Genomic DNA, 13,898 nt, shown 5'->3' on the forward strand with positions numbered 1-13,898 from the left:
GTTACCTTATTTAAAATGTAGCGTGGATGGCGAGGACTTCAGGAAGCTCTCTTGCCCAGCAGTCTCCCACACTGACCACAGTAACTCATGTGCAAAGAGCCAAGGTCACCGGCAACCACAGGAAAGCCATCCAGAGACCCCGAACCACACAGTGATGGGTTATTACCTCTGTGTTTGATACTTGATACAAATCCTTATAAGCCATGTAAACCATGAAGGAGTTCACCCCTGCAAGAGAGGGATGAGAGGGAAGACAGGAGGAAGACAGCATTATCAGGACCCTGCTGCATCCTGTGCTCCCACTGTGACACTCCCCCGGGCCCCGAGGGCATCGCAGGCCCCTGCCCAATGCAAAGCAGATGCGTCCCATTCTCCAAGGGCATTTTTCTATTTCCTCCTCTACCCTGTAAAATTGACGATTCCTATGACATCACAGCAGAATGGTCTCTTCTTCTGCAGCTCCTTCCTGCCTCCCGCTCCACTGTTCCCAGCCCAGAGGGCCAACAAGCCTCCACACTGCTCAAGGCAGGATACAGTGTCATGAATCACTGCAGCACACTCGCTAGGAGTGGCACCACGTGCTGGGTCAGCAAGCTTGGAAAACCTAACCCCTTGAGCCTCGGTTTCCTCATCTGTAAAATGGAAAAATAACACCATCCTGCTTCCTAAGGTGGTTGGAAACTTTAAGAGAGACAACACATGCAGAACTCTTAGCACCAGCACGTGGTTGATCTCCTGGGAGCGGTTTATTTTGCTCTTTGTGAGCGCCTGCTCTCCACCAGGCCTGGGCAAGGTGTTGGGTCTGAGAGAGAACTAAGATCTAGAGCCTGTCCTAGGGGAAGTAACAGAGCTAATGCAGAGAAGTCAAGGTTCACCTTGGGCTTAAATATCTAAGTCATCAGCGTTACAAGGAAAGAGCCATTTAATTTCTCCCCCCAGATACGCTATTGATAGAGTAATTTACAGAAATAGGGGGGACTGGGGGACAGAGAGTCATTTAGAGGAAAGGAAAATGGTGCAACTCAGGGCAGTTTTTCCCAACACAACCCTTCCCACAAGCCTCTGGGTCATCCGTGGTATGACTCAGGCCCTTCGGAAGGGAAGTGGGTGTTAAAGCCGTTCACTTTTCTACCTAATTGAGATGCACTGTGAAAGGAGACACAGAAAGAAGGGAGGCAGGAGACTTCCCTGGCGGCCCAGTGGTTAAGACTCCACGCTTCCACTGCAGGGGGCGTGGGTTCGATCCCTGGTGTGGGAACTAAGATCCCGCAAGCCGCGCTGTGCGGCCAAAACAGAAAAAGGGAGGGGTTAATCTCACCCTCTGTATCAGACAGTGAGAACCGGGCAGAGCTTGTGGGGTGAGGGGGGGATGCAAAGGAGAGCTCGTCCTCTGGGAGGGCATCCCCTCCCCCGAACCCCAAGCACGCTGCCTTCCACTGCACTCCTGGCCTTTGCATCGAGACTGCTCATTGATAAAAGTATTATAAAATTCGTATAATAATAATTATAATAATATTATTAGTACTAGGATCGTAGCACTATTGTTACTATTATAACAATATTCTGCATCTTGCGGCATTTATCCTAATGCTCTGCACCAGCCTGCTTCCTTTTGCCATGGATACTGGCAGAGGCCATTCCTCATACTCCCCTAAGTCCTCCAGGCCCCCCTCGTATGTGGAGCACGTCACGTGTCTGCGTGCATGTAGAGGGGGTGGTGCGTGTGTGAAATACTTGACCATCAGAACACAGAAAGAAGTAAACACAGAAGAATCTAAGTCAATGGGAACCTAAATCTTGGACTCATAGAGGACACAGACACATGCAGATACACACACACACACACACACACACACACACACACACACACAACTTTCAGGCCCTAAGCTCCTACCTGGAGTACGAATACATCTTTGCTCCCAGAAACATCTTAGCCTTTTCCGAGGATGCTATTGCTATATAATAGTAATGGTTGGACCTTTGGAATCACATTGATAGAGGTTAAACATTCCTAATCTCATATGTACTAGCTGTATGACCTTATGTAAGACGTCAACCTCTCCTGACCTCAGTTTCTTCCTCTGTACAATGGGCAGTATTGCACGGAGGTGCAGAGCACAGGCTTTGGGTAGATCTACTGCTTACAAATTCTGTGATCTTGGGCTACTTGTTCTGAGCCTCGGGTTCTCCAACTGCAGAGTAAGGATAATAATCCCTATCTCGTGGGGATCCTGTAAGGAATAAGTAAGATGGCATAAAGTGCCTGGTCCATAGTGGTACCCCTGTATCTGGCATTCATACTCAGGGTTCCACGGTCCAGCAAGGAGAAGCGACTAAATGACTGGACAGTATGGGAAGGACAGGCAAGGGGGAAGGGAGGAAGGCATCTCCGGGCTCACCTTTGTCCTTGATAAGGCTCTGTACTTCCTGCTTGACGCTGTCATTCCAGTGGGTAATGTCCACGTGTAAGGAGTAGTCACAGCAGCTCTTGCCATCGGCCCACTCCCGCCACTTCTCATAGGCCTCCGTCAGGCTGGACTCGGGCTCGGGCACCACGTGGTCAACTGAACAACAGAGGCCTCGCATGGGCGACTCATCGACACAGCCTTTGGTCCCCTCTGTACAGGTCTGCTCTTGCTCGCTTAGCTACGATAGCAAAGTCTCTATTTCTTGAGCATAGGATTAACCTTAGAAAGGGTTCCCGGGTGGTTTCAAGGTTGCTGATGATTCAACTGTCACTTAGCTATGGGATCTTGGGCAAATTACTAGCTTCTCTAAACCTTAATTTTCTCATTCTTAAAAAGGGCACCAAGTGGGGTTGGGGACAGGGGTAACACTGCCTCCCCTCTAAGTCTGTTAAGGGATTAAATGGGAAAATGCATGGAAAGTGCTTCACCTGATGCCTGGCACATAGTAAGTGCTCCATAAATATTAGCTATCAATTGATGAGTGCCTACTGTGTGCCATTATTACCAGTATTACAGGAGTCACTGCTGGTGATCAATGTTGGACTCCCTTCTATGGGCAGAAGGAGGGGCTTTAAAGTTATGTCTGGGCACAAGAGAATGAATGCTCGTGCTTATAGCCGTAGGAAAGACCTGGTATCAGTTAAGTGAACTTGACGCTTGGCCCACAGATATTATTTCCATGCAAACTTTTTGTCAAGAATATGGTTTCTTTGAGGCCAAAACCTACTCTTGCAGTACCTGCAATGGTGGATAATACTCTTAAAAAGAATAAGATTTACACCAATAACATTGGTGAGGTTAAGGCAAAAATTAGAGTTTTTCATAGTTTCCCATGGCAGTCGAGAGAAAGTATGAATTGGTACAACTTTCCTAAGAACAATTTTGAAATGTATATCAAAAACCATGACATTTTTCATACAACAATTATTCCTATGCCTAAGAATTATCCCTAAGGAAATAAACATGGCTATATGCAAAATCTGGGTTCTCAAGATGTTTGCCACTATTTATATATTGATGTAAGTGAAAAACTGGGAACAAAGTCTTACAATAGGGAAGTTTAGTTAAATACATAAATTGTGATACCTTCATAAAACGGGATGTCAGGAGTCCATTTAAAATTTGGTAGAATAAAAATAAATGAATGGAAAGATATACATGACATATTAATTAGTGAAAATAGAAGGCTAAAGCACAGTATGGTTATTACAATCCTTTTTGTTAAATAGAAAAAAATATATAGCCAAACTGTGACAGTGAAGTGAGATTTATGGGTTTTTTTTTTCTTTTCTGCATACCTAGGGTTTTTAAATTACCTACAAAGGACATGTACACTTCTGTCGTTCTTGTATGCTTTCCTCTCTTCTCACGTGGAGCTCCTTCCCTAATGCAGAAGCCCGAGCCTAGTGCATATGTCCAGGATTCTGAACAGGTCCAGCTCCTCGGCAAGATGGCAGAAAGCCAGGCCAACATCACTCATTTCCTCAGCCTTCTAGCACAGGCAGCCTAAGTGCACTTATCGGAAAGCAAAGGCATGGAGCTATGTTACTGATGCTTGGACCCACACCAGGGCCTTCGTGGGCAGGCAGCTGCCGAGAAGTCAACTGGCTTCCTCCCTTTGGCTGAAGAAAGGCTTTGGTCTCCCAGCATTGCACCTTTTATGGCCCTGACACAATTTTCCTGGGTTCCCACACCCAACTAGCTGAAGCTGAACCCTGCTACTGCTCCCCCTGAAAGGACGCAAAAGACAGTGCATAAGTCTACAGCTCAAGCTGTACTGAGTTCTTAAGTGGATGTATACCGTGGTAAACAGTGCTCTTGCTGACCAAGCTGGGGGCCAGGGCTGGGACAGGAGCCAATTCACTGGGATTCCTTTGGCTTAGGAAGGAGTGCCCTGGAATGCTATCTGCTCAGTAGTCCTGGCATTCAACTCCCTAGGTTTCTTTGGAATTGCAAAAGTCACCAGAAAAACAAAACAAAACAAGAGAAACAACCTCCCAGCTTGCCCAATCTTAAAGATATGAATTGGTCAAAATACAGCACAGACCAAATAACACTAACCACCAGTGAAGCCTCCTAAGTTCTCAAGAACTGCAAGTCTCATCATCATTCTCTCTGGGATGCTTCTCAGCCCCATTCTCACTGCGCTGCCTGTGCTCTCCTCCCGTGCTGCCTCAGACCCAAGTTGGAAGTCCTGAAATCGCTTTTTGCCCACGATCCACAACTTTTTAAGTCCACTTTCCACAGAGACTGGTCCAGAGATGATAAGTGCTGATTCCCCACCCATGGTATACCGGGCCCCTGCTCTAAGGCAGACAGAGAAAACAGCTGCTTTCAAGGTCATGAACCTCCTGAATCTCCTCTATGCGGTTACAGGAGCTGCCAATGTCCTCACGAGAACCAGCTTTTCTCAGGTCTCATCAGGCAGAAAGTCTAAAAACTGAATTGAGGGGAAGTGTACGAGTTACCAACAGAGACCACTGCAGTTAACATGTTAGTTAGAGTCACTCCCTAGGACCCCTCGCACGCTTTACACAAATGTGTAAAGTCGGGGGACTTACTGATCATGGTGGTGCCCCCCGCTAAGGCAGCCTTGGTCCCTTGGAAGAAGTCATCCACTGTGGTCATTCCCTTGTAGGGCATCTGGAAGTGAGTGTGGACATCGATGCCTCCAGGGATCACCATTTTCCCATTGGCCTCAATGGTCTTCACCCCTCCAGGGACAATCAGATTGTCTCCAATTTGCCTGGTGAGACAGGGAAACAACCAGCAATTTAAAAGAATGACTTCCAAGATAAACATAGTATTATAAGGATTTGAAATGTTGTAACTTATGTTTATCAAAGTAGTCTTTTGCAAGTGATTCACAAGTTTAGCAATCTAGAAACAAATAAAGACAGGTATCCATAACAGAAAACATTTTTTTATTACAAGACATTGAATATAGTTCCCTGTGTTATACAGTAGGACCCTCTTGTTTATTTTATATATAGTAGTGTGTATCTGTTAACCCCAAATTCCTAATTTATCCCTACCCTCCTTTCCCCTTTGGCAACCATAAGTTTGTTTTCTATGTCTGTGAGTTTGTTTCTGTTTTGTAAATAGGTTCATTTGTATCATGTTTTAGATTCCACATACAAGTGATATCATAAGATATTTGTCTTTAGCTTACTTCACTTAGTATGATCATCTCTAGGTCCATCCAGAAAACAATTTTTTTATAGACACAAAACAATCTGATATGCTGTTTGGTAGGACCGTGTGTCCTGGCTTAGTACTGTAACCCCAGTGGTTTAACCATGTCTAGAATATAGGGTGCGTAATAAATATTTTTTAATAAGTGTTTTTATTATCCTTTTCATTTTGTTCTTTATTTAAAGGTAAGGAAGAACATCTGCAGAAGGACCGAATGGCTGTAAAATAATGAACTGTTAGGAGAGACTGAAGGAGGTAAAGGATCATTTTAAAGAATAGGTGTGTGAACTTTGCTATCCTCTAAATGGGTTCATCTGTGCTCCTAATAACAAATGGAATCTGTCTAGGGCATTTCACAACTCAGACTTCACTCTCAATTCCGTCCTTCCCTGTTAGTTTATCTGTCAATCACAGCTGATGGCAGATTCTCAAAGAGGAAGCCAAAGATGCAGATGCCTACACCAGCTGCTTTTGTATGGTCAGCATCTCAGTAGAAGTTTCAAGCCAAGGAAGGTGATTATGACAACCTCTACCAGACACAGCTTCATCCAAGAAGCTTCAGAGCATCCCAGGGACACAGAGAGGGGGAGACTGGGGTGGGAAGGAAGCCAATAAGCATGCCAAGGGCACGCTACACAAGACAAATGGCAAATACAAATGTAACCACATAGACCATCTATGTTGCTTAGTTCACATCCTTGATTGAAACATCCAGTTAATTCCAGGTAGACTTATGATTCTTTTTTTTTTTTACTAAACCTATTTTATTCATTTTATTTTTGGCTGCATTGGGTCTTCATTGCTGCTCGCAGACTTTCTCTAGCTGTGGTGAGCGGGGGCTACTCTTCGTTGCAGTGCGCAGGCTTCTCATTGCAGTGGCTTCTCTTGTTGCAGAACATGGGCTCTATGCGCACAGGCTTCAGTAGTTGTGGCACGCAGGCTCAGTAGTTGTGGCGCACGGGCTTAGTTGCTCCACGGCATGTGGGATCTTCCCGGACCAGGGTTCGAACCCATGTCCCCTGCATTGGCAGACAGATTCTAAACCACTGCGCCACCAGGGAAGCCCCAGACTTATGATTCTTAAGGCTCTACATTATCCTGAGCCCTCTCCTACCTTGGGGACACATGTACCCCACTGCCAGTGGCATGAATACTTTCTGCTTTTGTTCATAGGCAGCTAAGAAAGACACTCTCCTGGGGTAGGAAGAAGTCTACCACTTGCCTGGCAAAATCTAAGTTCTACAACTAAAATTAAGTCTTCCTGACATCTCTAAGAGTTCACCCTTACCACGTCACCACTCTGCCATCACAGAGCCGCCACAATTTAAAACACACTGTGGAAAAAATGCAGCCTTGATTGTAACTCCATTCTAGTCCACATACTGGCCAGTGTGTTCCCATTTCCCTCCCTCACTGATTCACCTCTAAGAGAAATTGAGAACCAAGGCCATGAAGAGTTGCCTGGCTTGGCTGTGCCTATGTATGTATGCTTCTACCAATTTTGACAACTGGTATAACACCCAGTCTGAAAAAGAAAAGCCTTCCCTCCTTTTCCCCACTGAACCAATCAAGGTCCCCTTAATCCTTGAAGGCTTAGCTTCTATCTCCCCTCCTTGGTCAAGTTTCAACTGACAGCCAGGTCTAATAATTAAGAGTGTGGCTCTGCCCTGGATGTGGGCTATGTGGATTTGCAATCTTGGATCTGCTAATACTAGCGTTATGACTTCGGCCAAGTTACTTAACCTCACCATGTCTCAATTTTTTCATCTGTAAAATGTAATAAAAGTGCCTCCTCCATAGGTCTGTTGTGTAGATTAAATGTTAATCTGTGTTAAGCCCAAAGAACATGTTAGTTAGGCACATGAAAATTCAGTAAATATCAGCTATTATAATCAATAACCATCTTAATCTCACATAGCCCTCTCCTTCCTCTGGATCACATCTGTTCTACTAACTTAATACTCGATATTGATATTACCTGGTGATGTCATGTGCTTTGCATGTACAGACATGTCACTTCCCCAAAAGACTCTCAGGTCCCTGGGGGAAGAGCACATGATGATTTGGGTCCCAATGATATCTACCATAGCATGTGACACAGTACGTGTCCAGTGCCTGAGACAACTTCTTTGCACATAGCAGGCACTCCATCAATCTTCACAGGAGACAATTCTGTAATAACTGGAGGAAATTATTTCTGTTTCTATGCCTTGTGAGTTAAGGACGTTGTTGGAGATATATCATTTTATAGGACTGGATGAAGATCATGTTTATACACCCTTTTTTCCACCACCAACACACACATCTGATGGTTAAATTCCTTCTATAACATCCTTCCAGTCTATTTTAATAGAGATGGCAAAGAAGACTCAGTTTATATATTCAACTATGGTAGTAGGTGCCTGAATCACTGCGTGAAGATGGGTTCTGAGCCTGTATTTAGGGCTCAACTGTGAAAAGTTCTGTGATCAATTAGTGATGCCTGCCATGAGCTCTGGAATGAGGAAGAAGCATTAGGTACTAAATTTTTTTCCAACTCTGAAAATCTCTAAATGAGGGAACACACTTCCGCCAGAGAGTGGACTATACACAATAATGTTTTAGTAAGAGAAAAATGTAGAATTAATCGTGGCTCATATTTTGATGAAAGTACTGTTTTACACTGGTTGGCTTGTCTAACAATTCCATTTTTCCTACTTCTAATATGAAAAAGTATTTATGCAAATTGGCAAGGCTACCAAACACAAATATCTTCATTCTTGCATTTGTTTATTCATTCATCCATTCATCCATTCATTCAATGCATTGATTAATATGTTGATCTTTAGCAAGTTATTTACTCTCTGTTCCTCTTTCTCCTCTATCCTCCTCTGAAAAGGGGGTAATGAGTACTCACTTCATAGGATTGCTGGCAGATTAAATGATAAGGCATGTAAAACATTTAACGCAGTGCCGGGCACATACTATATACTCAATAAAAGGTAGCTCTTACAAAAGTCTCTATGTGTTAAGTACTGGGTTAAGTGCTACAGATACGGAGAAGAATAAGATATGGTCCTTGCTCTAAGAGGGCCAACAGTGTCAGAATTGCTATGATTGATAAAAGCACAGGGTTTTTAAAAGCTCATCAAAGGGAAAGCTAGCCTAGATTTAGGGGCTGGTAAGGAATGTTGGCCTACAGAAAGTTGTATCTAAGCCAAGTTTCCAAAGATAAGTAAGCAATCTATAACCAGAATCTTAAGCTAGCCAATGAAGCTGAATAAGATAAAAATAAAACTGAATGAGGCCAGGGATGGCTCATATGATGGGTTGGATATACCAGTTTTATACAATATCTTATCAATGTGGGGAAGTACCCTGCTTTATGTGATGAAGGCTATGTGTAAATCAAATCCTTTTTTAAAGGTCACTATGAAGCTACACATAAAGGTTACCTGGCTGTGCTGCTTACAGGCATCCAATAGCAAACCATTTTGTAAAGTAATTATATATCCCTAAAGTATCTATTTGGAAATCTTGCCTGAAACGTATGTCCTATCTGTGCTCTGCCTATCCAAGTCCTACCTAAGTCAAGGTTCAGTTTAAATGCCCTCTCCATCTCAAAACCTTCCTCTGAAGGGATTTCTCCTCCCTGTGCACTTCTAAATTACTTATCTTCATTTGAACTCCTTTGGTACCTATTACACTAGGCCTTATATTTTTAGGGTGCTGTAATTTGTGGACGTTTTCCAGTGACCTTAAGGACAGTGGTGACATCTCCCAGTTCTCCAAGACACACAGAGTGCCCATCAATGCAGCTTGCCCAAAGGGGCCCTTAGCATCATTTGGGTGACTGAATTCAGATTTTTCATTTCATTCATGTAATCCAAGTGAACTAAGGCTAGCTCCCATTTTTAAGGGATTATGTGCATCCAGACTGAAGGGCTAAAATAAAAACTCATTTTTAAGGAGGAGAAATGAAACACACAGAAGCAATGGGCTAGTAAGCAAAAAAGAAGCAAGTTTCCTTCTGAGCCTCTAACGAAGAAAGTTCAAAAGACAAAGCAAAGGGTACTACTATATACCTACTTTATTAAGCCATCTTCCATGTAAATATCAGCATAAAAGGATTGATCATCGTTGACGATTCTGCCTCCCTTGATCAGAAGACGGTCGCTCTAGAAAAGAAGGAAAACAGGAGTCATTCTCACAGGATTTCAGAGAAGAGAGGTCTGCCGAGGTTCTCCCAATTCATTGTTTTAGAGGTTTAGCAGAAACCATTTTCTTAAGACATCTGTGTGCTCAGTGCACTCAGTCTTTCTGTTAGGTATCCAGTCTCTCTCGTTTGACCCTATTCAAATTATTCTGGAGTTTCACCTCTTATTTCTGCAACCTATCATAGCCACTCAGAAATGTAGCTACTCTTTATATTGTCTTTTTCCAGAAAGCACTATATAATGTAAAGTAGGATAACATCTACCTCAGTGCCTAGCACTCTGTCTGGTATTCTGTTGGCACTCAATAGTGATTCCCAAAAACAGAACTTAGGGTCAGGCATACAATGAAATGGCCTTTAAAAGTCTTTATATGACAGGGGGATCATGTTATGTTTAAAATTCAGGATACTTATACATGTGCACACATGCACACAAAGTTGTGGAATGTATAACTCAAGGTGGAGAAATTATGCAGGATTCATATTTGCTTCACTATACTCAGTATTTCTCACATTCTCTGAAACATACTTCTTTATTGCTTTTCTTGTGAAAAAAAAATTTCCTTTCTTATGAGAAACGTCTTTTTTAAAAATTATAATTTAAATGAAGTTTAGATAAGTGATCCAACTGGAAACAAGGCACATACACTCCGAGGTTATTAACAAAATATAAACATATATTTTATTTATAAGTCAGGAGAGACACAAATCACTTGTCAGCTTTAGAGATCACAGATTTCATTAAATGAATGGAGCTTAGACCACAGCATGAAGGATGGACATAGCTTTGTTGGGTTCACGGGGGAGAAGAGAATCCCTAGGAGCCTGGATGAGTGGAACTGCAACCTGAAGAACAATGGTGGGCTGCAGTTTGTTAAGAATTCAACATACAGACTTCAACTCTCCACCCATCCATCCATGCATTATTCACACATCCACTCACTCAGCAAATAAGTATCTAATATTTACTGTTAAATAGGTGGGGAGGATGCAATTGTGAGTGAGCCACACCATCAGGGTCACTGCCTGGATGGAACTTAAGGGGAAGTCTAGCAATAAAGAAATAAAGTCATCAAAATAAGTAAAACAATGTAAAATTGTATCAAGTGTCACAAAATACAAGGGAGTGGGGCTTGTTTAAATAGAGGCTGGAAAAGGCCTTTTCAGGGAAGATCAATTTAGATGGAGAACTGCAGGCAGAGGGAACAGTGTGTGCAAAGGCCCTGGGGTAGGAAGAAGTTTTGTTTCTTTGAAAACCTGAAAGAGATCAGTGTGGAGGAAGCTTAGGGATCAAGGAGGGAAATGGCATGAGATGATGCTGGTGAGGTAGGGCTTTCAAAAAAGAACATAGGTTTAAAGGGGGAAGGAAGCCCCACAGACAGGCTGACTTCTGGCTTCCGAAATCAAAGACTGTGAACAGGGCCAGAAAATGAGAATTGAAGCTAGGGCTCCTCCGGGGATATAGCCAATTACCACTTACTCTCTCCTGCTTCCAAGGTATTGGGTAAGAATAAGAAATTTCATCATACTGTATGGTCAGGGGGAAGGATTTTTTAAAGATACAGATCAATGAGGTGTGGAGACAAAACCTACATATATGGCAAAGAAGATGTGCTAATGAGGTCAAATACAAACTACTACCACACGTGATCTCCAAGCCCCTCAGGAGCTGGCCTCTGTCAGTACATCCACTCTGTTAGGTTCTATCACATGTTGCCTCATATTTTATATGGTGGCAAAACTAAGAGACATGTCGTTCTAGCCGCCTATCAGGCTCTCTGGCCACTAAGCCTTTGCAAAGATGTTCTCTCCGCCTTCTCCTATGTTCACCTACCACTGACAACCATCCTCTCCATTGTCAAGCCTCAATCAAAGGGTTTTTCCCCTAGGATGCACTACCTGACTTTCCAGCAAATTCTACCTGCTCCCACTGTAGCTGAAACAATGAATTGTTCTACAAGGGTTGGTTTACTGTTCATCGGTCTCCTGACTAGACCAAAGACTCCTGTAGTCTTAGAACTATGTGTCTTTTGATCTTTTTACCTTATTCCCATCTTCCATAGCTGTTAAATATTGGTCAAATGAATGGCTGAAGGGTGGGACACAGGAGGTATTATATATCAGAATGATAAAAAGGCCATCTGAGTCAGAAAGTTATATGAAGTGGTCAGAATATTGGACTTCCAAGGAAAAAAAATTTTAATTGAAGGCTACTGTAATCTACCACTTGAACAGTAACTGCAAAATTATAGGAGGCAGTCCTAGGACTGTGCTTCTCAAACTAGGGTGCACATTAGAAAAATACAGATTCCCAGGCCCTGCTCTAGGCCAACAACTATGTATTTTATAAGCTCTATAAATGGCTCTTAGGCAGCCATCAGCCAGCCCACACCAAGTCACAGACCAGCACCAGGAACCACTGCCCCAGACACAGTTTGTGTGTCTGTGAAGGCAACAAAAGCTTCTCCAGCAGGAGCTTCATACTACTAATAATCTTGGTAACTATAGGAGTTCCCTCTCACAGCTCAGTGCTTTTCTGACGCTCTTTATCTTTCTAGCAAAGAGCTGAAGTAAGCTGGGTTAGGCAAAGGGGCCAGTTACTGCCTGAACTGAGCCCAGCCATGAAATATGACCATCCTCCTGTCTGGGGGCATCCAGTCCTGAGCCACTGGGGATCATCACTTCCTTCAATAAGCATCAAATATCAACAAAAGGGGAAAAGCTATCTCAGGCCCCTTGTACATCAGGGGTGTAGTAAGAGGTGACCCAAGTGGAATTAACCTCATTGAGATGGTATCGTTCAAAACTGTTCAAATGCTAGTGAAATAAGCTTGACTCAATCATCAGGAACCTAAACAGAGCACAAAGATGAACTGTAGGCCTGGTGTAAGTTTCAGAGATGGGAGTAACAAGACCCCTGCTCTATGCACTATAGTATTAATATTATTATTTGTCTTTATCATGTAGAGCAGAGATATCAAAACCACAACTCACAGAGCTCAAGCACATGCTGTTCCTGGGGGTCTTCAGCTTGTCCCCTGAACTTTTATTAAAGTGGTTAATAAAACTGCTTTATTAATTTTAACTCTTTCCATGCATGTGGGGTCCACTACAAAGGACAACCCAGGCAAACAGTCATCAGACACAGAAGCATCTGAAAGGCAAGTCTTGGACTTGGCATTGAAGAATGATGCACAACGACTGACCACTCCCAGGCCACATAAAACCAGACCTCCCTGGTTAGGGAACATGCTTGTCTGTGAAGTCATGGACCAGCCTTAGACCGTAACACATTCTGGGGCCCAAAGCCAACAAGATGAACAACTCTGACAGCTCTGGTTAAAAGTTACCCTCGATGGTGTTAGAAAGGTGAGTGTGGCTCTGAGGGGCTCTTTGCTCTCTGTTCTCAGTCGCTGAGGCGGTCAGGAACCTGAGAGCTGACGCCCGAGGAGGTACAGTGGTCTAGATGGGAGCCGACCAATGTTTCTCATGCATTAATAGGTATAAAGGATGCTGGTACTTGTAGAGCACACAGGGATAGTCCGGAGGGTATCTGGAACCCAAGATGAAGCTCTTCAGAGCCTGCAGCACCAGGCCAAGGACTCTGGCTGCTTTGGGCCCTGCACGGCCACCAGGGCTGAGTGCAGCCTGGTCTTGCGGCCCAGCTGGGTGCCAGGCGTGCCAGCTGCCAAGCTTGGGCTCCACTGGGTTCTCCCACTACTAGGAGAATCGGGCCGACCACTTAACCAGGTGTGTGGTCTTGAGTTAGGACTTAACCTCTCAGCACCTCAAGTTTTTTATTAGCTCAGAGTGGATAAAACACCTAGCTCACCTCTCAGGGTGGCTGCCAGGATTAAATGAGGTGGATGAAGGGGGAAAGGTGTGTGTCTGTGTGTGTGTGTGCGTGTGTACATGTATATATAAAATGTCTAACACAGTAAACACCTATAAATATTAGTTATATTTATTCCACTCATTATTTACAGTACTTTAAATTTTTATAAAATGCCTTAAATTAAGAAGCATACTGGGGAGGGATT

The 13,898-nt window shown here is 43.6% G+C and overlaps 1 protein-coding gene across 2 annotated transcripts in view; it reads right to left on the minus strand.

Annotated features, from left to right (window-relative positions):
* Positions 1–13,898, minus strand: part of DPYSL3 (dihydropyrimidinase like 3) — a 116,510-nt gene that overhangs the window by 28,201 nt on the left and 74,411 nt on the right. For both annotated transcript variants that reach the window (XM_060093592.1, XM_060093593.1), the window contains exons 2-5: positions 9,732–9,820; positions 5,030–5,214; positions 2,400–2,564; positions 167–228 (exon numbers count right to left, since the gene is read on the minus strand). In XM_060093592.1, the coding sequence (XP_059949575.1) occupies positions 167–228; positions 2,400–2,564; positions 5,030–5,214; positions 9,732–9,820 (501 nt within the window). The remainder of the gene's footprint in view (positions 1–166; positions 229–2,399; positions 2,565–5,029; positions 5,215–9,731; positions 9,821–13,898) is intronic.

Source organism: Mesoplodon densirostris, chromosome 3 (assembly GCF_025265405.1).
Source record: "Mesoplodon densirostris isolate mMesDen1 chromosome 3, mMesDen1 primary haplotype, whole genome shotgun sequence".
Lineage (NCBI taxonomy): Eukaryota > Metazoa > Chordata > Mammalia > Artiodactyla > Ziphiidae > Mesoplodon > Mesoplodon densirostris.